This window comes from Amblyomma maculatum, chromosome 10 (assembly GCF_055883805.1).
Source record: "Amblyomma maculatum isolate TAMU_Amacu chromosome 10, ASM5588380v1, whole genome shotgun sequence".
Taxonomy (NCBI): domain Eukaryota; kingdom Metazoa; phylum Arthropoda; class Arachnida; order Ixodida; family Ixodidae; genus Amblyomma; species Amblyomma maculatum.
The window spans coordinates 57,323,381-57,348,786 of record NC_139353.1 but is presented as its reverse complement, the minus strand read 5'-3'; the positions used below and the strand labels follow the sequence as shown (position 1 = coordinate 57,348,786).

Genomic DNA, 25,406 nt, shown 5'->3' with positions numbered 1-25,406 from the left:
ATCACATGAAGCGCATATGAAGGGGGCCAAGAATCTCGTGGAAATCACGGAGAGCGTCCTCAGTGTTGGTCAGAGGGACATTAGTGGTGGGGTTATTTATTTCTGAAAAGCCAACTGATTGGAAAATAGAAGCTAGTTCACCACATCCGGATTCAAGTATACATGCGTGCGTCTGAGATTGCAAGTGCCCACTCTTATGGCTGAGGTTGTCTGTTAAACACGCTCAATGGTATTCTCCACATAACATAAGTAGACATAAAAACAGTTTTGCTATGCTTTTCTTCCTTAGGATGACTGCTGGCTTTCTATGTAGGTATGTAATAACCAGTCCCTTATTTTCTTATCCTTGCTTGCATACTAAATTAAAGAGGACCTCGGTTCAGTAGCGGTGATATAATTTGTAGCAGAGTTTCTGAATGTATGTTGCATAAATGGCGCCATTTTGATGTGCGCAGATCTGGAAAGCGATGTCCGGATATGTGCTCTGCTTTAAAATACGCGATGCTTGAAAATGTGCGGTAATGCGGGAGCTGCTCGTGGCGCGCGTTCTCAGGCTGGGCATGACTATATGTGTTACCGATGCACGCCCGAAAAGGGTTGGGAGCTGGTAACGTACAGATGATGAACGTCAGGATGGCGAGCATGGAGAAGCCGTGGCCCGGGTTGTCGAAGAGGAAGGAGATGATGTAGACGCAGGGCAGAGCGGCATATCCGTGCAGCAGGTTGAGCGAAAAGATGAGGGCTGCGAGGGGGATCGCAAGTGGATACATGAGTTAAACATTCGACTCTGCGTTTAGTTCACATCGGCCTTGGTTGGCACATAAATCGGGGACCGTTATCAAGTAACAACCGGTGAAAACATCGGTAGTGGCATTCCAAAGAGAACATGCGGAGCTCGATTGTTACTTCCTGTTTTGCATTTCATCCAAAATAAAAGAAACAAACAATAACTGCATAAGAAATGCAGATTGAGCTATCTTGTGTTGCTTCATAAAAGTGATTTAACAGCGCAAAACATAAACAGACCAAGAAAGGAACGAGTCAGACGAACCAGCGCTGGTTTGTGTGTCTCGTCTCTTTCTTGGTCATTTCTTTCTTTCTTGACCTGAGTCAGTGTTACGCTGTTAAACCGCGATTATGAAACAACTGTGTATTGTCTTAAAAGATCTGTGAAGCATTTCATTTCTCTATTCAAAGCTTACATCAATAAGCTGGCCTTTTCTGAACTGAACACAAAGTGCTGCTATCAGCCAGTGGTATCAATGTTTGGCATAAGCTCGTAATATTGTTTACGCCTTCAATCCCCACAAAAAAATTAAAATATGCTGCTGGAATTATTTTGCTGCAAAAAACAGCAGCCGTAAACGTGATAAGCCGTCCTAATACCAGCGTGCTAGTTGACCTTATTTTATTCCCGTTACATCTCGACGCTGCCACAATTTCGAGCTGTGTTAGTATGGTACACAGTGGCCTTGTTAGGCACTGTCCTCTTGCCGACGGAGGGAGAGAGAGAGTAGGAATAGTTCCTATATGATGAGGGAGAGTAAGAGTAAGAGTAATACAAAGCTAGAATGCGCCTAGCAAACAACAGCCTCAAAAATGAGTCACAAACATCTAAACGATATGCTCGGCCTCTAGCGACAGCGTGGCGTCAAGGTGTGTCATGCACCACCACCGCTACCGGGATAAACAACGAAAAAAAACTGAGCACTTAGTATAAATAGTCTTCAAAGTGAGTGTTATTTTTTGCCTGTTGTAATTTTAGGCGCTGTGTTTCTTTTTATGAAACTGAAAAGCCTTCTGTTCAGTTTTTGGTTACTCCTGGTCGTCCAGCTTTCTCCGTGCCTCGTTCATTCGAGCTTTGCACTTCACACCAATGCGTGGAAGTCTTGGCAGAAGAACAATGACGTTAAGTGGCATCGTCGGCAAATAATAGAAATAGGTGCACGCATTATACTACGAAGAAGCGTGTGAAGTTAATGGATCTTCCTTCTAGAATGGGTACCAGAGACAATTATTTTTGTCAAATCGGGCTCAGTTGCTAAGGCTGATCGCATCAGGTCCTATATAGATATAGTACGTCCCTTGTCCCCCCCCCCCCCCCCCCTCAAAAAAAGAAAACGCGATAGTGATGGACTCACCGATGTCAGTTGCGGAGAGGGTACCCCACTGGAACAGGGCGAGCGGTGGAAGCACAAACAAAGAAGTGCCCAAGTAGAAGAGGAAGTCGAACCCATAGTTCAGCGTCCAGTAGAGGTCTAGGCTCAGACCGGTCAGCAGCTGAAGATGCTTTACCTGGGGGCGACGGCCACAGTTCGGGTTTAATAACTGACCCTTGCACTTCGATCAGGGCTCTTTTTCGAGGCATTGTGTAGGCTACGAATGCATTATAGTCATTCAGTGTATTTTTTGTTTGTTTTAAATTCTAATCGGTTGGTTGGTTGGTTTGTGGGGTTTAACGTCCTAAAGCGACTAAGGCTATGAGAGACGCCGTAGGGGAGGACTCCGGAAATTTCGACCATCTGGGGTTCTTTAACGTGCACTGACATCGCACAGCACACGGGCGCGTCGCTTCTCGCCTCCAGCGAAAAGCGGCCGCCGAGGCCGGGATTTGATCCGGCGTCCTTGGGAACAGTAGTCGAGCGCCGTAACCACTGCGCCACCCCGGTGGGGTAAAATTCTAATCCTTCATACAAAATCTTTAGAACCATCCAGTGATGTCAGCTATGATTTGTCCCATGTCTGATGTACATACAAAGGATGTCAATTGTATTTTGTTCCATTTTTCTGCATGTATGTTGTGATGGTGTGAGAAAGGTGGTACTATTTCAAAAAGGATAGCGCAGAGTGTTTTAATGACAAGCAGAATGTGAGGGGGGCCTCCTGAAATGGGGAGATATACCATAAGGCGGAGAAAATATGGTATGTGATGCATCACTGCGGTAGCGATGGCTTTAGTCATTGTTCGGACTTAGCGAAAACACAAAAGGGGCAGCGACGCAGTCGATATCACAAGCAAAAGAAGAGATAGCGCGAGCAAGACAGCACGAGAAAAAGAAGAGCAAAGAAGTGGAAATCGATTACAATCAAGACGCCGAACGTCTTCCTTGTTTGGGGGCGTATACTGGCCGACACGTTCTGATTTACATCACACTAGGATACCTCTAAACGAGTGCAAATAGTTTTCATTTTGGAGCCATAAATTTTTTTTCAGGAATTGCTTAAGCCTCTGGTTTAACAAAAAAACTGGTAGGCTTCTGTTATAAGTAACATTGCTAAGAGACACAACATTATTCAAAAAATCACGGCTCCACCAACCATTATTGTGGCCTTTTTTGTAAAATTTCGTGGCTCTAATAATTGTATCTGGTGGAACGTGATGGCTTCTTTGTCACTGCTATAAGCGATAAAGCTGTGCATCGATGACTTCATGGAGATATAGTATTATTACCAGCATCCTTTTTAATTGGTGGTCAGAGATTAAAATCACCATGATGGCAAACTAGAATGCCGAATTAAAATGCCGAATGTCGAAATCAGTTGCCTGTGTCTGTGTGAGAAGGCACAAAACCAAAATTCATACATAACATTCGCCAAAACAATATATTTACAGCGTCGAGTAACGATTCCCAGTTTTGTCGTATCCCAGACTATTTTTGTTACAGATCTGAGCCTTTTCTGAAGTAATTTATTTCGTGTTTCTTAAACCGCAATCGTCTTCTAGTTCTTTCCCATTGTAAGCTATTTCATCCGTTTGTTATACGCTACATTATTTTAATTTTTATCTCAGCTCTTGCAATTTTTGCATTATAAATTTATGCGACTAGTTCTGCAGCCTTAATTTTTGTATCGTTGTGATTTTGTCGCTATGCACAACTAATTCCAAAATACAGATCTTGAGGAAGGACGACCGTATCGTCATTGATTTCCGAGTGTAGAACATTGTAGACTAACTTAACTGAGCATGTTTAGAATTCCGTCTGCACTGCAGAAAAAGCCGATACGTATATATCAGCTTGCTGCCTATTCTTACCTGTATATATGCTTACGCTACTAGTGATTCTATGGCAACCCGACCTGACGTCAGAAATAGACGCCAACTCGGACTACGCACCAGCAGAGCCCTCTCGGCAATGGGGAAGAGGATAAAGTTGCTGCACATGAGGCTCGAGACGAGAGGGAAGAACATGGAGCGCAGCACCTTGGGCAACATCTCTCGGTACGTGTTCTGGCTCTCCACCACATCGCCCTCTTCCTTGGCGGAGCCCGCACCGTGGCCACTGTCCGTCACGTCGAAGGTGAACTGGGCGCCCTCCAATCCGGTGACGTTGCGGAGTCGGGCGTCGTTATAGGTCGTCACTGTCAGCAACGCACAGTGCTGGATTTGACCGTTGTACCACAGCACGTTCCTGTAAACCAAGAAGCGTGCGCAGAGATGATACTCGCGTTTATTTAGAAAGATTGCCAATCGCCTTAGAGATTATCATAGGAAGGACGCAACATTTTCAAAGTACAACGATGACAACAAAAAGCATATGAAGAACTGCGAGCATGCAGCACAATACGTACAGGAAGTGTATCTCAGGAAACAACATTAACTATGGCGACAACAATCAATTCAGCAGTATCTACACAAAGGTAGCTCAGATAACAGCATTAACAATTGCATGTTACGAACAACATAAGAGTAATAACAAAACAGAAAAAGTGCGAAAAAATTGGGGCGCACATAAGCTCCGCCTCTAAAGGTAGGACGAGACATGTTTAAATGGCTCTCGTCTACGGCTGCCCAGAAGCAGCGGCCATTTTGTTACTTGACAACCGCGTAGCACGAATGCCGCTACTATTGCCGCCGCTGAAACGTTCCTTTCTTTAAATGCGCAAGTTAGCGCAGAAATTTTCTTTTTTGTCGCATCGTTCACTCCCGGCCCGTCGTCATGACTGCGTGGCACAATGCCGATTCCAAAGTGGTGGCATAAATACATTCAACATTGAAAGAACTTATCATTGGTTTCCATGTCAAGGAGCAAGTGGACGCACGAGCGTCCGGGGTGTGTTGAATCTCACTGAAGTGTGCATCACTACGGCCCAGTAACCTCGAGCGTACCAAACCGATCAACGCCGTCAGCCGGGCTACAGTGCCTAGAATATACTGGCTAGTGGCCGTGTGGCGGCAGTTCCCCATGGAAAGGTATGGCGCCATTTGCAATGAGTGCCACCAGTCGCCAATTGAGGACGCTGCGCAATGTACGTGTGCTGAGGCATCATTAAAACAACACGTTTGGGATAATATGTTTTAAATTTTATTTTATTGCTAAAGCAATACTACTCTTAAGTTTCGAGCCTTCAGCGTAGCGCGGTGGTAGCTACGTACTTCTTACCCACGTGACGCTGTGACATCACACCCCTCGTGACACAAAAGGGAGAGATGGGCTTCCAACTCAAGCGGTCGGCGTGGCGCGGTTGCCAACTTCGGTCTCTCGTTTCACATGGAAGTGTTATGTCAGAATCAGCCTGCTAGGACCCTTGCATTCACGTTACCCCTATAGGCTGCTAAAACACCTTGGTTAAAGCGGGGTTTATATGTGGGCTGAGGAAGAAGAAAAAGAGAAGAAGAACGTTCGGTCACCCGCAGCTAATGCTTTCGCTCAGTATTTGGTTCAGCAGCGTTGAACTCTTGTAATTTTTTTTCTTCAATGTTTTCCATGCTTTAAATTAGAGCTTCATGATTCCTCGCTATAAAAAGGAACGACCATTATCTGCGTCAGCCATCGGCAGAAGATCTCACTTAGCAGACACCTTTTGCAGACGGTATCGCTTGTGCTGCTGGCATTGCCATGCGCATGCGTGCGTAATTTCTCTGGCGCATGTCATTTCTTTGGTGCATGTCTTATGTAAAATGCGTTCATTTTGTGAGAGTGATTATTCATCAAATTCCCACATCGCCCGAATGTCCAGGTATAGTGGTCTTCCAAAGAATCGGCATGTTTAAATGTGGATCTCTTTCATGCAGTAGAAATGTATTCATGTTCACGGCTCGGTTGACGGTGCACGAATTGCGGATTCTGTAATCCATTAAGCGGGCACATCGAAGACGCACACGTCCCGAAGGAGTACCTCCCAATTTTATTAAAGTATCTCGGCCGATTTCTTGGCGGACACGAACACTCCTAAAGCCACTTTAAAAACCTTCCACATACTAACGGTCAGCAGTGTCCCCTTGCGGCAGCTGCTGGCAGTCATTGCTTTCGGTGCCACCTCGGCGCCCTCGGTCTGCACACTAGGTGATATATTCTAGACACTATAGCCGGGAGCACAAGTTTGTCTTTACTATGGGCAAATTTGCGCTTTTCGCCGCCACAGGTGGCTATTAAAGAGTAGTTTACGATGGCGCAGCAGAACAATAGCCACGTTGTTTGGGTAACGCAGACTCTTGTTTTCTGGACCGCCATTTTAACCCTTGAAGACGGCGTGTACACGATTAAAGTTCAAATTCGTTTATTTCTTTATATACATTGTGGGAACTCTTGAGCAAAATATTGTGTACCGGTCGAACTCGCAGCTTCCTAATGCCGAGAGAGAGTGCATCGGGGAGTGTTTTTTGTTCTTTGTTTTAGGACACTTTGGAATGCTCCCCCTAGCGAGAAAACCGTATGAGCCATAATAACCTCATACGGGTCTCTCAGACTAAACTCACACTAAACTCATACAAATCTCATACCGTCTCATATATTTCTCATAATTTGAATGATGCTATTATGAGATTATATGAGAACTTAACGAGCTTAGTATGAGTTTAGTATGAGAAAATTGTATGAGGTTAATGTGACTCATAGGGTGTTTTCAAAAGCATATTTGCCGCATCGCCGTGCAGCAAATAAAATGTTTTTTTATGGCACGTAGTGAACGCAGCTAATATTTGGTGAAACAGTGCGCTGGATGGGCACGTGATCCGTCAATGTTAGGGAGATTTTCCTTTTAATTGTGAGACAAGGCGCGTGGAGAACGCTCGGGCTGGACCTGGTTCTAAGACACTCAGAACGCTTCGTGGGTTGGCCTATAGACGTCCCTGTACGTCCGCGCAAAGCCTACTCGTACGTCTAGGGCTCTTCGGATCATGACAATATGTTTACAATTTTTCGGCTGTACAACTGGCAAGTTGTAGCATTTCGATGCTGCTATTTACGTCAATCTTTCCACTTACTGCGATATGTTTGCACACCGCAGCAAAAATCAAGAGCTGGTCTTCTGCGCCAGAAAACTAAATTAGGCCTAGATATACTCATTTAAGGCAAAAAAAGGGCACCTCAATGGGTAAATGAAAGATACTGTCGGGACGCACAAAATAAGAATAATTATATAAATGATGAACAACATACCCTGCCGTTTTCGTGAGTTGGTAACCGAAGTGGAAGCTGAAGACGTATTCGTATAGTTGCTCTGTGGCGAACTTCAGAAAGACATCAGAGAGATTGACGGTCGGCGCGAGGTGTGTCAGTTTGTACTGGGCCGGGTTGGCGTACATCGGTTCCAGATAATTTTTCAGGAACCTCTCCTCTGTGTCGGCCTGCTGAAATCCCTGTAAAAAAAATAGCGGAAAAAATAAAAAATATTGCTGGAGCCAATCTTCATGGCTTAGCGCGTCGGGCAGCGTGAGGTAAGTGGTATTTGCCACAGCCGGAAGGTTTGAATCGTTCATCTTAATATTGCCGCTTGTATTCTACGATAGCAACCAGTAAATGAATGAATGGATGTATAAAATCGCTGGTAGCAACGGCTGCGTCCAGTACACCAGTGCCTATTTATTTCATGTTTTGTTTCTTTCTAAGGATAGATCCACGAAACCACAACTTTCTATTACAAAAGGAGACATGCCTATGTTTCAATAGAAAAAGGAAAAAGAGGTAGTGAAAGAGTTTTGATTCAGTGTTGCAAAAAATTGAGGAGGAAATGCAAAAGAGATGAAGTTTACTGCACACTAACTTCGAAGCGGATTTAACTAAAGCAGGAGAAAAGGTCGAATTAAAGTTTTTTTCTCACGTTTCATGAGCTAGCAGTGAAAAAGCAATTATGCTGCGGGCCACAGAGTTAAAAATGGCAGTTGCGCTTAAACTCCGCCGTTAAGGTTATGAAGCGAAAGCATTTATGGTTCCCGTTTGTCTACCCCCTTTAAGAACCCTAGTTAGAGCCCGAGGTGTTTGCCTTCCAGCCACATATTGTGGCTTGCAATTCATTCCCAGAGTTTCAAATTCTATCCAGGCAAGACATTTTTTTTTACTAATCTTTGAAATAGGAAGGACTTCCATCATTGCTAAGAAGCGCCACTACAGGGGATAGCAGCAGACACTCGTTGCTCTAAACATTTAGCAAAGAGTGTACGTGAGCTTTACTGTAATCTTAATTGTTTCTTTTTTGTCTCGATTATTCCGGACATGCGCTTCGGTCTTAACATACAACGTTGTGGTAAATATTATTAGGAATATATGAATATCCACCTCTCCACGTTATCCAAGCCGTACGAAGGTGCCTGTGTACTGGGTAGCACATATCATTGGCGCAATATTCGTGCTGTGGTGGCAATGTCCTGACGATGTAGGATCAGCGAATGGCCATCACTACGACAACTGTGCCACCTCGGCGTGGCCTAGGGGTAGCGTGTCTAGCTAGGGGCTCAAGTGTCCTGGTGTACTGTATTTCAATCTCACCAGTCCATCTCAAAAGCAAAGGTCGGGGTGGCAGCGCCTGCCAGCCTGGCCATGTCGCGGAGTCTCATGATCACCCGCCAACTGCGAACTGTAGCTACCAGACATATGTCCGTGATATTTCAATCGCAATGCCGGCCCCGACGATGAAGGAGCAGGATTTTTATGCGAACAGAGTGTTTGAGGCTAACGCAATAAAATGGTGTCAACGGCCAAAAGATACAGCCTCTGGGTGCCGCAGGGCATTGTGGGACATGTGTGAACCGAAACTGCAATTCTCCTCTTTAAACCGGCCGAAGTATATGCGCGAGCAAGGATTTAGTGAACGTGGCATCACAGGTGTGAGAAATTTGCTGGTGAACTGTCTTCTACGATGACGTATCCTATTACTAGTTGTATTAAGCGACACAGAGGGATGGATGGATGGATGTTAGGAGCGTCCCTTTTGAAGCTGGATAATGAGTTGCCACTGTGCGCAACCTTTCTCCTTATATTTCTTTAGGCAATAAATGGAGCAAGTCGCTATGTTAGGTTTACATGATACGAGCGTATTTTTTCAGTTCAAAATTTTCATGAACTTATCAAGCAATGTAATCCCACAATGAAAGCTCGTGAGGTCTGGTCTGCAGTTAACCCGCAAATAAACGAGAGTAAGAACAAAGCTGTCATATTTAAACCGAAAAACATTATTATCCGACCGCACGATAATGCTATAATAAATTCGCGGTCTGTAGAAATAGTCGCACAGTTTGAATGGCTCGGGTTTATATTTTCTGCCAGTATATGTCGTGGGATTATCATGTCAATTATATCTCGAACTAAACATAACTCAAATCACCGGAGTTATAAGTCGTCTAAAATATACTTCCCACAACAATTAAGATGCTGGTATAAAATTCAATATTCAACTCGCATTTAAACTACTGCCAGTTAGTGTGGGGTACTACAACATTTACTAACCTTACACGTATTCATTTAATACAAAAAATGATATCTCCAAAATACATATAATTTACCGTTCCGACAACCAAGTGCAGATTTCTTAACTTGTATTACAGCGCGAACCACAAGAAGGGACGACGACAGCAGAGTGAAAAGAGCGCTGACTTCCCACTGTTTATTATTCTGATATGCCACGCATTTATACACATTTGAAGCTTCAGCACGAAAGAGCAGGAAAAGCAATCAGCATGAAAGGCATAGGCGATAGGACAAGGCCCTAATCACCATCGATCCAGAAACTTCAGCTCTTTCTCGGTTAGTGCGACTGATGGCATGCTTACACACCTTTCCTCTGTGCGAGCAATGTTCACCGCCTCAATTATCTCCCTGACACACTGATCATTGTGTCGAGCAACGATTGTGCTTTTTTGGAACTCGGGCACGCAAGGTTTTCTGCGGCGACGTGTAGACTCATCGCCACAATTACGACAGTGCGTGCTAAGATGGCCCTGGTCACCATCATTTACATTCTTGTTGTGTTCTTTCAATCTGGTATTTATACACCTGCCGGTATGTCTAATGTATTCGCGTCCGCAGGACAACGGAACGCGATATACAACACCTTCGTCGCAAGTGACAAACTGATTCTGGTGTCTAATCATGCACGATTTTTTTCTTTTTGCTATAGCACGGGTTAGTTTTCTTGCAAAGAACTGATAGTTTGAGTGGGGCCGAGAGCACAACGTCAACGCCTGCGCGCTTTCCAATCTTCTTCAGGTTGTGGGAAGTCTGGTGGATATACGGAATGACTGCTACTCTTTTGCGTGCATCTGGGCCTGCCACGGCATTCTTTTCAGATTGCCAGACTTGTTTCATTTTCCGGAGCAGGCCCTCGGCCACAGAAACTATAAGGGCATCCGGGAACCCCGCGTCAGACAGGCGTCTATTTTGCAGGGCTAGACTTTCTTTAAGCATATGGTCACAGGATTTAGTCGGGGCATTTCCAAAACAACATTTGACAACGCTGCGATTTACAAGCTTCGAGTGAGCAGATACAGCGGGTAATAAACTTTTTTTCCCCTTGGTTCATACCCCCAACAAGCATGATTATTATAAAACTTTAGCCTTAGCTCCAAAAATCGAATGGAATGGTTATTGGGCATTTCATGCGTCAAAATTAAAGGTGATAAGTTTCGCTTGAGTGTGTCAAGCACGTCTTCAGTTGTTACATGAAAATCCGCATTGGCATTGTCAATTATGATTAAAAAGTCATCTACAAATCTAAAGACTTGAACAACACTTGTACCTTCGAGACGTCTTTCAATTATTCTGTCGTGCATGGCTAAAAACAAGTGGCTAAGGACCGGGGCAATACATGATCCAATGCATACTCCGCGTTTTTGCAGGTAAAAACCTTTGTCCCAGGTGGCAAACGTAGATCGCAGGTACACATCAAGCAATTCTAGAAAGCCACTAACATGTAAACCACAACTGTTCTGGAACAAAACGGCACCCATCCTATCAATGGCCTGTTCAACACATGATAGCAGTGCATCATGAGGCAAAGAGTAAAAAAGGTCCTTTATGTCTATGGAAAAGGCCGATACATTTGCAGTCTCATGCTGGCGCAAGTATTCAACTACCTGTTCAGAGTTCCTAACAAGGAATGGGTCTTCAATTGTTAGCATGGCCAACTTATCCTGCAGAAAAAGAGCTAAACATTTCTGCCACGTTTCTTTTTCTGAAATAATCACACGAAGTGGACAGCCATCCTAATGAGCTTTTGCGGAAAAGAACATGTCTAAACAATGTTTTTCCTTGTCCTGAACTAAATCATGTGACCATACCCTACTGAAAAACCAAAAGTTCTAAGGGGCAATAACCCCATAAAATTTCATCTAATCGCATAGACTCTCATACGGTGCAACTCATTATCATAAAATATTGTACATAATTTATGATAATGTACAAGAAACTATGAGACCTTGTGCAATTATATGCGACTTGTATGTGATTTTTTATGTGAATTGAGTGAGATTGTGTGAGAAAATGTGAGGTTATTGCCTCATACAATTTTTTCAGTAGGGTATGCTTAAAGAAAGTCTAGTCCTGCAAAATAGACGCCTGTCTGACGCGGGGTTCCCGGAGGCCCTTATAGTTTCTGTGGCCGAGGGCCTGCTCCAGAAAATGAAACAAGTCCGGCAATCTGAAAAGAATGCCGTGACAGGCCCATATGCACGCAAAAGAGTAGCAGTCATTTCGTATATCCACCAGACTTCCCACAACCTGAAGAAGATTGGAAAGCGCGCAGGCGTTGACGTTGTGTTTTCGGCCCCACTCAAACTATCAGTTCTTTGAAAGAAAACTAACCCGTGCTATAGCAAAAAGAAAAAATCGTGCATGATTAGACACCAGAACCAGTTTGTCACTTGCGACGAAGGTGTTGTATATCGCGTTCTGTTGTCCTGCGGACGCGAATACATTGGACAAACCGGCAGGTGTATAAATACCAGATTGAAAGATCACAACAAGAATGTAAATGGTGGTGACCAGGGCCATCTTAGCACACACTGTCGTAATTGTGGTGATGAGTCTACACGTCGCCGCAGAAAACCTTGCGTGCCCGAGTTCCAAAAAAGCACAATCGTTGCTCGACACAATGATCAGTGTGTCAGGGATATAATTGAGGCGGTGAACATTGCTCGTGAGAGGAAAGGTGTGTAAGCATGCCATCAGTCGCACTAACCAAGAAAGAGCTGAAGTTTCTGGATCGATGGTGATTAGGGCCTTGTCCTATCGCCTATGCCTTTCATGCTGATTGCTTTTCCTGCTCTTTCCAGCTGAAGCTTCAAATGTGTATAAATGCGTGGCATATCAGAATAATAAACAGTTGAAAGTCAGCGCTCTTTTCACTCTGTCGTCGTCCCTTCTTGTGGTTCGCGCTGTAATACAAGTTAGATATGAACCAACTAGCCCACCAAGCAACCATTCCAGATTTCTTATTTCGTTCCAGAGTGATTAAAGCAAATGATCTTTATAAATATTGTCTTAGAGTTACTTTTAAAACAGAAATTAGGAATAATGAACAAATCTTAAGAATTTAGCAGAACTAAGGAAAAAGAATCAGTCTATCCAACAAGACGTGGCGAAGAATGGACAGTGCCAACACCTACATTAAACATTGGTTGGGAATGCCTTCAATATACTTTTCCATCTCTTCTAAATAGGTATCTCCACATTAACCTTGATTTGTTTTCTTTTTCACGTCGAGAAGTACATAATTTGTTTTTGAATAACGTGGTTTAATTTTCATTTTGTATACATATTGCTGTTTCGTGTATTCTCGTATTTCCTTGATGTACTTGCTTTTAAATTTGTATAAACTCTTGTGTTGCCTCCCTGCCATTTAATAGGATTGTAGACTCCTCAAGCTGCCCAGGGCAGCTTTTTTCTACGATTCCTCCATCTGTGTTGTTCGATGGGAAATAAACTGATTTGATTTTATTTCATTAATTATATTACGTTTCAATCATAAATTAATATACTTAGTCCCCATACTGCCGATTAGCCAGAAATCTAACTTCTACTGCAAACTCATTCCTATTTCCTTTCTTATCTGTAAGCCCAATGGCTTCAGTGAATGTGAGTATGAATGCATCGAGACCAGAATGGATATATAATGCCACGTTCTAGATATATGTAATCTTTGTTTTTCTCCATATACCCGAGAGTACATAGATTTTATCTCCTTGGTCACATTCTTTTTGTGTCTTTGCATTCTATGAAATTCTGGTGTAGCTACTTGATCTGGCATAGTAGAGTACGTTTTAATTTTGTTTGGTTTTGTTTATGAGGTTTAACGTAAGAAAGCAACTCAGATTGAGAAACGGCGCAGTGGAGGGCTCAGGAATTTTAAATTTTTATTTTTCTATAGGTGCAAAGTGCGCTTCATTTCCCTTTGAACTAATTCAGTTTACACTTGTGTTTTTTATACCTCTCGTGTTACGTTCTTTATTTCTTCGTCCTGTTTCCTACATATAATAAATGGTTAATTTCTTTGTTCTCCTGGAAAAATGCAGCACCACTTCGCGAAACGTATAAATGATTTTACAATTACACAATTTTATAACGCATAATTTTATAACAATTTTATAACGCATAATTTTATAACGTTATAATTTTATAACGCGCCCACCCTCCCTCAGCACATGCTTCTAATGCTCTCCAGGATGAATGATGAGAGATGCGGCAAGACCACCGCTAGACAATGAAGACAAATATGTACATTGGTCCGACAATGTAACTGAGGGGATTTATGCGGATAAGAAATAAAACAGGGAATACTCTACGTTGGTGGCTTGTCTCATGGACGAAATGCATTGTTTGAGCGTTACTAGTGCAACAGCGCGTATCTATTGCCACTTAAAAATAACTCATTCAGCAAATACAGCTCATCAAGGGACATGAAAAAAAAATCGCCGTCGGCCTCCGTTAGCATATCGGCGAACTGTAAAAGAAACAGTGTGGTTTCACTGAAAACAAAGCTTTACTATAATAAAGCATAGTTTAAAAAGGAAACGTGGGTATTAATTGTTACCAACGGTCGTTCTCGCGGGTAAGGTGCGGCAATATGACCAGGCCAAATACTTAAGCGCAGTTTCGTTCCGATCGGCGATCTTAAGTCCTTTTTGCTCTCGACGTCGCAAGCTCCGATATTATACAGAAAATCAATTGGCCATTTCTTAATTAAACGTTTCATCAACAAACCTGCCTAAATTCGCTTTAAGAGAAATGTCAGCACTGCCGACAGGAGTCAGGCAGCGAGTTCTGTTCACAATAGAAGACTGAATTGCCTTCTGTGTCCAAAGCGAAGAGGAAATCAAGGTATTGGTAACTCATTTGAAAATTATGAGAAAGTCACGCAGCGAGATGTGCAGAGAAGGGCAAGAGTAAGTGAACAAAAAAAAAGCGCTTCTCCCATCCATTACCTTCTCCTCAGCCTTTGCACTGTTCACTGCAAGGGCGGGGAGAAATGACGTCTCTCACCTCTGCGTATCCGATGACTTCGGGGAACGAGTAGCTGAGCGTGTCTCCCGCGTGTAACACATCAGGACTGCTGCCTCGCAGTCCCACGTACTCGAGCAGGAAGAGCACGGAGAGCAGGGCTGGAGGCAGGATCCAGCTGAAGAGCGGCATCCTCCGCTCGCGCCACACGTGAATGGCGCGTTTGACGAGGATGGCCCAGACGCGGGCAAGCAGCGACGCCTCCGAGCCCACAGTCTGGGCCACCATTTTAACCACCGGCACTGCGGCAGAAACATGAGCGCACACAACACTGGGTCTCACCACTTATCTACGGGCATATGAATATATATCAGGTAACAACGAGCAAAACATGCAAACGTATACCATGTGACTGCAGTGGCACGTTAACGGTCCCACTCCACGCTTCACATCGTTTTGTGGTCGCAGCCTATGAAAGCAAGTGACTGTGATTCTTTCAATTGGTTCCCACACACACAGGCACGCGCATGCGCCTTTCATCCTGATGAGTGTGAAGCGCGTAGTCGTCTCAGTTGAAGTGAAGAGACACCGAAAAAAAAATACCCTATGATGTGGGCACCTGTGATGTAGGCGCAGTAACGGGAGGTTATACTCACCCTTGGCGTTGATGACCATGGCATCATCACGGCCGCCCTTGACGTTCTCTGGCTGGTTCCGGCCGCGGTGGACGTGGTATTGCTCACCGACCCGGACCATCACGTCTTCCAGAGACGTGATGGTCAGACCCACCGACTCGATGCCCAGCTCCTTGGTTTTATCCTCAAGGTCCTGGGTTTTTTAGAGTGCAGCATTATTTTTTAACACTATAGAGCCGCACGGAGGGTCTGAGTGGCACTACCATGACGTCTCGGATACGCCAACCTCTCCTAATATTTCTCTACAGTAACGGTCCACTTCAAGAACACATTTTTAGTAGACCTGATGGCGAGATTCTTTTAACCTGCTTCGCACCATGCTTCCTTGTCTTATTGTGCGGCACGTCAAACCGGATAATTTCTTTCACTAGAGAGGGGGTATTTAAATGCAAGGAAATTGAAAAAAAAGCATAAAAAAGGTGATCAAAGAGCTGAGAAACCGAACTTTTCGTTTTTAAAGGCGCGCATATTTAAAGGCATAAGTAAGAAAGAATTGCACGATTGGATATTACGCAACCGATAAATTGGGAAATCAGCATTAGTGGTCATGTGTAGGTAGTTAACCGCTGCCCGTGCCTGATATCCATGTGGGCAAAGGCCCCAGGGCAATCCTTCAGACTGGCGTATTTTCGGAAGAGGGCAGCTATAAGGAAGGACGTACTGAAAGTAGTTAATGCGCCAATACATTTGTACCGCATTACATCTATTACAGGGTAAGCTCCCAGAAGACGTCGGATGGAGTTGTCGAATTTCTTCCAGAGAGGAAAGTTATGGAGAATCAAGTCTTTTGTGTATGTTTGTAGAAAAGGAAGTCATTCGGGTGTAACAACCAATTCAGTACCTTGAACATGTCAATGATCACGTTGGTGGCGATGATCTGCCCTAACAGGAAGATAGCCTCGTTGTGCGAGTCGCTCTCGAGGCGGGCATTGGGGGAGTACTTTTGCAGCAGGGTCTGAATGCCTGCCACGTTTGTCCGCCTGAGCTTATTGATGCGCATGCGGTAGCCAGTGTCGAACCGCTGCTTCAGGAAAGCCGGCGAGCCGCAGCACCTGCGAGCACGGAATAGTGAATTGGATGTCAATTTTCCAGGTAGCGCTGAGCCCAGTTTTGGTTTTACCTCAAGGAAAGTTCAAATGATTTCTAAAGAATAGCATGCGTTAGTCGGTCGACAGCCACCTTAATCAGAAAGGTCTAAGGTTCGGAGCTTTCTATCGTGAGCTCAGCCAAGGGTGGCTGTCTCTCCCGTGCAGACAGTTCATGTATTAACGCGTTAATTCAGTAAAGTGCCGATATGACCATCTACATCTCCGATGAAGACGATCTGTTGCCTGGTAGAGAGGCTTCGTCAGCCTGCTGCCGCCATTTTATAAGAACCAATAGCCTTACTTACTTCCCTCAATTTTGGACTGTTATAAATACTTCTGTGCAGTCGTGGAAAACGTACGTTGAGCTTGCTAAGGCATATGTGGAAAAAGGTGACAAAATTTTCATGGTAGTGTTGCAGTATATGGTCGATTGCTCCACGCTAGACTGCATCGCTCCCATCTTCTCTCACCTGCCCCCTCCCTCGGAAAAAGAAAGAAAATGCTACCTAAAAGAGGAATTGCCATGGGGAATGTAGTGAGAACTCTCGCTGTTAATGAGGTTTATTAGGGATATGGAATATTCGAATTCGTTTAGTTCAAACCTCTGTTTTATTCTAACGAATGCCTCGGTCCCGTCAGAACTGCGTGTGCTAAGATAAGCCAATCGGTTGTCAGAACCTACTCTAATCATAGTAACCTATAATGTAACTTTTAGACATCAGTAACCAAGAATTACAAGCCGCCACTTTTTATATCCTTTCGTCATGTTTTCTTTATTTTTGCCCATACTAAAGGTTAAAACGGCCAATATTCAAGCCTTTCAAAGGTTACCATCGAGGTATTGCCAAGTAACCTTTGCACAATAACCTATGAGCGTCATGGTAACCTATGTTCTCCTTCTCCCAAGCGCGCACCCCTAGAAAAGCCGAGCGCCAGGCCGGGGGACGCTTGTACCCATTTTTACCGGTGGGTGTCCAGCGGCGGGTACGCACAGTGCTTTTTCCCAACAGTTGGCTGCATCGCGCGTGGTGTTCTGGACGGCGCGAAAGCCAGAAGGTTACAGTGCTGCGGCGGTGGTGGCGTTAGCGCTGTCAGTTCGAGTGATTCAAAGTTGCAGCGTTTCTTACGTGCATTGTTTAGGGTGATACAGAAGTCTTTGGGCCTGTGTGCGTACTGCAACACCAACGCTGCTAAGCAATAGAAGGGATTTGTGAGGTGTGCATCGTGGCGGCATGCAACGAACCATTATGTGACTTTCGCCCATACGCCATTGCCTGCTCGTCGGACGGTTCCGCAGATAGCACGAATAGTTTTTTCACTGCTGTAGTAACTGTCCAGTCGTTCACGACAGAATGATGGATTTTGTGCGTGGCCTGTTTTGCAAACGACTGCTATATTTTATTAGTTGCTTATCAAAACGTTCAAATCAAAAGGTTCAATATCTTTCTACAAGTACAGCCTGTCAATTTTTTAACAGTAACGCGCGAGCGTCGACTGCCCGGCGCTGCTGCACCAGAAGACGCAGGGGATGACAAGGCAAGCGAGCGCAAGGGCATGCCCACAATTCCTACTGCTGCAGTGAGCCTCGCCTGCTAGGCTGTTCTGATTACTACGAAGCAACCTCTACCACAATCGGCTGGTAGGCATCAGTGACCGAAGAAGCTATCACTGCTTGTTTTCATCCGCCATATGTGCATATAGTGTGAATAATATCTTGAAAGTATATAAATATTCAATAAAAACCTAACATGCCCAATAATTCTCGTATTGTATCACCTCTCGTAGGCCGCTATTTAGGAAACGCCTCTTCAAATGTGTGATAAATTCTGTGTTCACAATATTTCATTCTCTTATTTCATACAGCTTGTATTTTGTGCTCGCTTTGTTCCTCCTACAACCTTCAAGCTTCTAGAACCATCAAACTGACTTGGTTTTACATTATAGCAAACGTATTTATTTCGTTTTATCGAACCATCATAATGTGCCTATTCTTTCTTTATACTGCAATAGAAGAAACGTGAACGTTGAATTATTTTGCTGCATGTTCGGCTTAGTTTCCGCTGGCTTGTAAACAGTGGTAAAATATGGGGTCATATTTCAAACTTCGTTCCTGGCCTTTTTTTCCACTTTCCTGCGGTGATACTTGTTCGGAAACATGCATAATACTTTTTATTTGATGTAGACAAAAATACAAGAAGATATGTTTTGTATTTGTGTTGACGCTCTTGAGGCAATGAATGTTTCGGCCATGACACTGAATTTTCTCGTTTGTTGCCTTTCAATACTGGTCAATAAATTTTCATACCGTTGAAATCGATACCGAGAAGCTTTGGATTTATTAACCCCGGTTTTAGGAGTAGGTCGTAGTTATTACACCGTCTTAACGTTTACCACGCTCAAATGACATCTTTAATAACTGAACTTTTTTTTTCAATCATTACAGCTTACAAATTACGGCAAATAATCTATGCCATTTTGAATGATGTATACCTTTGTAAGGGTTACACCACTTCAAATACATATAATCTTTGCATAAAACAGAAGTGACCTTTATGATTTGTAACTTTTACAAAGGTTAATAGGGTAAAGGCTACATTTTGTAACTTTTAAATTATAAGTGCACATGAATTTGAAAATGTGCACCTTTACAAAGGTTACCCAAAGGTTACCGTGTTTGGAGTGGCACGCATGTGAAACACTTTCAACAGGGCGGGCTTTTTATAGCCCATTGTTTATAGCCCATTGTCAGCAGCTGTAGCGCAAAAGGAGCAGCGCTTGGCTGTAGCTCATCAGCCAGCAGTCCTCGACCAGTAATCATGGTGAACAACCGTCCGGCTACGATGTTATCGATATGAAAGAGTTATATGCCCCAATGTCATAAAACCGATAGCGACGCGAACATGACACAAAAAACACGAGCATGTCCCTTGCAGACGGGCATTTTGAACGCCCAGTCATTGATTGGTAGGCCGTAGCATGACTTCTCACTTTAGAAAGAGACGTACGGTAAGGTGGATACTCACAATATGCAATGAAACATGACTAAGCACTTTTACAAAGTCATGGAGAGCAACCTCATACATAAGCAGGCTTAAAGTGTCTCGCCGCGTTTTGCAGTGCTCCTGTTCGTGCATGCTCCCACTACTATAAACAATTTCGCTTATGAGATATTGTATCCAGAGCTTTATTAACTCCAACTGCACAAGTTGCTCACACAGTCATGGTAGGTAGCGTCCGGCTTATTATCGTCGCTGGACAGCTTTAGCTCCTTGAAACGGCCGCAGCCGGAGTTCGTCTACTGGTTCTGTTTGTTGGGTCCGAGCAGTTCTAATGGTTTGTCGAATTGCTTACATAGAGTAGATACAGTCTCCACGAGTGTCAGAGGTCTCGAGAGATCAACGGCAGATCATCAATGCGGATGGCCCGCTCCGGCTACGGTGACGCTGGGTTTACTGTCCACAAGGACTTCACTGTAGGGACAAGCTTGTAGAGACCGGGCGAAACACAATGTGGGCGCCTAGCGTATAGTTTATCCAACGGTCGTTAATGAAGTGTTAGTTAATGAAAATTTATATAAGCAAACGTTTTTCCATCTCCTTGAGTTAACTCGAGCTAGGTACATGCGGTTCAGAAGGAAGGTGTTGGTACATGAATGAATACTCACCTTATGCGTCCATTAGCCATAATGGCGATCCGGTCTGCCACAACGTCCGCCTCGTCCATGTTCTGTGTTGTGAGCAGGACGCACGTTGTGCGCCTTAGCTTCAGTAGGACATCCCACATTTCGCGCCGACCCTCGGGGTCCATGTTGGTCGTGGGCTCGTCCAATATCACCAGCTGTAGCCAAATGAAAAGGTTAGCGGGATTCACGACACGCAGTTATTAGACGCTGTGCCACACCCAGTGATTGGACGTTATTCTCAATTTAACATTAGTCCCTCTGTTAGTCTCAGTGGCAATGGCGTTCTCTATAGTGAGCACTAGTTAGGCACTACCAGTACGGACCGCACGGTCCAGTGGCAGAAAGCACGCAGAAAAAAAAAACTCGGTTAATATTAGTAGATAACAGGCTTTCACGTCAGCGCTGTGGACAAAATGCGTACGGTTGCGAAACACTGCAGTGTTTTCAGTGCAGCCAGATACATTTCGGCTCCCCTTTCTGGCGGTAGAATTCTTTCTTTTTTTTTAACGTAGAACACTCGCGGGTGCTTTTACGTTTTAGAGATCAGGTTGAACTTATTTGTTCTTTGAAACGTCTATAAGCAAATTTTGATGCCAGTATTTTCTGTAGTCTTAAAATACTAATTGGAAACTTAGTTCAACACATGTTTCTGGATGTTAAACTCAAAATTCGTATAGTTTATTTAATGTAACTTCTGTTTTAGGTAAGTTATTCTTTTCAGATCAGGCAGTGGGGATACGTATGGCCCGGCATGATTACCTAATATCACCTCCATTCATGTGACTTTAAATCCGTGGTTGGCAAATACGCAACCTACTAGAGACAATGGTGAACGCGAAATTGTGTCTATTGCAGACCAAGGCGCAGCTTCAGGACTTTAAGCTACTGAAACCATAGTTGTTCATTCTCTTCCTTCATCAAGACTGTGACTTGACGTTGATCGATATATTGACGTCATGTTGTGCCTTCTAATGAGAATCAGCGTTCCGTCTTAAAGCTGTAGCTATAAATTCGCAAGTAAAAGTAATAGTACTGTACTACAGCGTGGCCACCTGGTTGTATTTCACATCACTGCTTGTTTAATATTCGCACTATTAAAGCATAGTCGCAATAATGTGTTGTTTATATTGAATTCTGTTCTCTCATTAATCGATTCCTATTCGACTGGGTTTCAGCAAAACTGTTCGTAATCTGTTCGGTAGCAAAGGAACACTAGCCGCGAAAGTTCTTCGGACAAGTTTGGAAAAGCTAAGAGGATGCTTAAGGGTCTCTTTAAAAGTTCACGCGAAAGCGCGGTTAAGGTTTCCTCTTATTATAAGAAGAGTGAATGTACTCCAACCAAGAACCGGGGTGAGAGCCGGCAGACAGAAACCATTAACGCTGTATGGTCAAACACTTAAAGGCGGAGTTTAGAGGAACCGTCTAACGTCAGAGACGAGTATAAAATATTGGCATACGCTGGTAGATCTAGCCACTTGATGGCAGTATAGAGGAGAGAACTCGTGGCCTGATCACAAATTTATATCTTAAATTGAGCAGGAAGGTCAGGTTCCAGCAGCTAGTTAGATGAAGATTTCTAATAAACCTATAAAAAATTGTTGAAAAAGTCAGTAGACCGTCCCTTTAGCTGTCTACAAAATTTTTCTGCCCGCAATCTACGGCTGCAGCGGCTTTTCGGCGGAAAGAGCTGTATAGGCTATTGCACGAAAGTACTTTTTTTTCTACGGCGTACTATCTGTGCTTAGCACTGTTTTCCGGTTTCTCTTCTTTTTCAGATTATCAGGGGCTAAAAGCTGGCACTACATATTTTGTTCGAAATCCAGAACGAATTAAGTCATTCTCCGAAAGTCTCGTAATTATGAATTTCTGGAGTTATTTTTCCACTGCATCCATGTTTCTCCAGTGCGTCATATGATTAATTTTTAGTAATAGTTTTGTTGAAAAGAGATGTTAAATTGCATCAAAAACTGCCTACCAAATGAATTGTCTTTTTGTGCCGGTGCACTGCGAAAGCGAAAACATTCAAACCAAAGCAGGTTTTCTAAACATATTGCAGCCTTAGGAAACCTTCCTGCCTTTTTCTCATGATCTTTCGTCCTAATGGTAATAACCAAAGCACTTGATGTTACGAGTCGCGAAACGTCCTACACAGTACAAATACGAAAAAAAGAAATCCGGTAAGGTACCCGCAATTTTTCCCACTTGCTGGTCCCGGTATCGTCCAAGAGCTCGGGATTAGAGTGAGTAGCTCTCAAAATATGGAGTTTAGACGCCTGTAATGTTCCTGCGTTCTGGCTTGACCACCATAAAATGTACTTTTCGACCTTTTCTTTAAGCTAACAAAAGACATGGGTGTTCTATGCTGCAGCCGAAAATTTAAATATGCGCATTAATATCTGCTTCTGTTTTTTTTTCTGCACAAGATTCGAACCTCTAGCAATAAAAAAAAAATCAAACAAAACCTTGTTCCCTATGAATAGTTCACGTTCGCCCAAATATACGCACCTGCAACATTCCCCGTGGAGAACATCACTATCACCATCACCATCAGCCAGATTATACCCACTGCAGGGTGAAGGCTTCTCCAATTCCTCTAACTAACCCGGTCCTGTGCCAGCTACATCCACTGACCCTTGCGAACTCCTTGACCTTATTGGCCTGCCTCACTTTCTGCTAACCCCTGCTATGCTTTCCTTCCCATGGTATCCAATTTGTTACCCTTTTCGATCATTAGTTATCCGCTCATTGCACTACATGTCCTACTCGCACCGATTTCTCCTTGATTTCCACTAGAATGTCATTAACTAGATTTATTTCTCTGACACACTCACGCTTCCTATCTCTTAACGATACACCCACCCTTTTCCGTTCCATAGCTCTCTGCATAGTAGGCCTCTTTTCAGTGACCTCCGCGTATTACCCCCGTAGGGGAGGTACGGGTAAAATGCAACTGTTGTATATTTTCCTCTTGAGGGATACCGTTAAAATGCTAGTCATAACCTTTGAGAACATGTCAAATGCGCTCCATGCTAATCTTATTCTCCGAGTTATTTCTCTTTCATGGTCTGGATCTGCGGTTACTACCTAAATTGGACATATTCGCTTACAAATCCGGTGTTTCGCTACTCATTGTAAACTGCTGTTTGTACCCGAGGTGCGGAAAATTATCGTTTTCCTCTGCATATTGATTTTAGGCCTACCATTCTGCTTTTCCTGTCTACGTAATCAACCATTCTCTGCAGTTAATTGTACTACTGAGTTATCATCTATCAACCCAAGTTGCTCAACTCTTCCTCTAAGCAAACTTTGAATAGTCCTAGGGAGATCATGCCTCCTCGCCTAACACCTTTTTGAAAATGTTATTACTTTCTTCAGGCAGAACCTCAATGATTCCTGCGCTGCCACTATAGATATGTTCCAGTACCTCACATACAGCACATCTACATCTTGATTTCGCAATTCCTGCATGATTGTCCTGGCTTCGTCTGAGTCATAGGTTTTGTCGTAATCAATGAATGCTATGTATAATGATGGTTATATTCCGAGCATTTTTGCATAACCTGGTTGATAGTATGGGTGTTGTTAATAGTACAGTACCTTTTCCGAAAAGTTGCTTGATCATTGGGTTGATTGAGATCTAAAGTTCTCCTGGCTCCATTAGCGATTACCTTAGTAAATGCTTTGTACGCAACAGGTAGTAAGCTGATGGGCCTAATTTTCCGTGTCCTTTGCTTCCCCTTTCTTACGAATTAAGATAATGTTAGCGGTCGTAAAGGATTCCGGTACTGTCGGTGACTCCAGATATTTCGCAATCGAGGTGGAAGGTTTTCCAGCACGGTACCCCCCCCCCCCCCCCCCCTTCCCTTCTTCAACGAATCTGTAGTGAGCTTTTCTTAGCTGCTAAAGGTTTAGCCTTATCCTTTGTAACTGGCGGAACGTTTCCCTGCTCTTCACGACTGCGTATCTGATTACTGTCCTGAGTACTTCGGCTAGTGTATAGGTCTGTATAGAACTCTTCGGTTGTTTTGACACTGCCGGCTTTATTCCTTATCGCATACACTTGATTTTTGCCTATGTCTAATGTCCTCTTCGCCGCTTTAAGACTATCGCCATTCTTTACAGCATGCTCGATATTCTTCATGTTATACTTCCTCAGGTCGAACACTTTGCACCTATTGATTACCTTTGATAGCACTGCCAGTTCTATCCTGTCTGTTGGGTTGGAGGCTTTAATAGCTTGGTGTCTCTTAATCAGATCTTTCGTCTGGCAATGAGCAATGTAGAAATGCAGTATACTATACCGATGGGTGATTTCAATTCTAAGGTAGGAAAAAAAAAAACCAAGCTGGAGAAAAGGCAGTAGGTGATTATCGCATTGGTACTAGGAATAGCAGGGAGGAGTTATTATAATCTTGAATACCTTCTTCAGCAAACTAAAGAACCGGAAGTGGAGATGGAAAAGCCCTAACAGGGAGTATACAAATGAAATGAACTTCATACTGTGTTATAACATTGGCATTGTACAAGATGTAAACGAAATGTTAAAGCAATCTTAAATATAACATCAATATAGCGGACGTCTACGCAATGCTTAGCAGGATTAGTGAGGTGTAACGCTCTGGCAGATCCACGTCCTGAAGGTGTAACGCCAGAGCCTGGCTGCTTTATGTGCAAGCTAAGGTACACTTTGATCTCTATCGGAGTAGGCACAATGAATATGTATTTTAACTACCAGTGCACCAGTGGCAGATAACGTGTTATCTTACCTTGGGTGCAGCCAAAATAGCGATTGCCGTGCACAGCCTGCGTTGGATAGCCAACGCGAGGTTCTCGGAGAGCACAGACCGGTGCTCAATGAGGCTGGTCTCGTGCAGCATGTTCACCACCTCGTAGCGGGCTTTATCGAGCGGCACGCCTTTGACCTGGGCGGGTGGGGTGAATAGTGCGGAGTGCATTGGGCATGCGAAAAACAAACTGTTCCCCTTTAATGCTGCCGTAATAACTGGGTCATCGCCAAACCCTTATTTAGGCAATTCATAATTCATAGCAAATAATTCATAGCAATTATTTCATAAAAAAATAGTCTGTTTCACGTACGTAGAGAGTTCATGTGCACAAATGTAAAATCCAAATGTAGCCGCAAACGTCGTTTGAAAGTGTTATAGTCAGACGTACGCGACGCATGCCGCGCATTGTTTCTACACTGACAAACGCGGACAGCTTTTACTTGCTCTGCAATGGAAGCTACTGGCAGGAAACGGAAGGAGGCATGCATCTGTGACTACTCCGTGGA

The 25,406-nt window shown here is 43.8% G+C and overlaps 1 protein-coding gene across 1 annotated transcript in view; it reads right to left on the bottom strand.

Moving 5' to 3' along the window:
- The window catches only part of LOC146176568 (phospholipid-transporting ATPase ABCA3-like), a 65,197-nt gene that overhangs the window by 20,978 nt on the left and 18,813 nt on the right, over positions 1-25,406 (bottom strand). Inside the window, exons 7-16 of the mRNA XM_084581326.1 lie at positions 24,880-25,035; positions 20,096-20,268; positions 16,185-16,395; positions 15,305-15,476; positions 14,691-14,950; positions 7,373-7,579; positions 6,167-6,273; positions 4,115-4,409; positions 2,142-2,295; positions 617-742 (exon numbers count right to left, since the gene is read on the bottom strand). Of these exons, the coding sequence (XP_084437452.1) occupies positions 617-742; positions 2,142-2,295; positions 4,115-4,409; positions 6,167-6,273; positions 7,373-7,579; positions 14,691-14,950; positions 15,305-15,476; positions 16,185-16,395; positions 20,096-20,268; positions 24,880-25,035 (1,861 nt within the window). The remainder of the gene's footprint in view (positions 1-616; positions 743-2,141; positions 2,296-4,114; positions 4,410-6,166; positions 6,274-7,372; positions 7,580-14,690; positions 14,951-15,304; positions 15,477-16,184; positions 16,396-20,095; positions 20,269-24,879; positions 25,036-25,406) is intronic.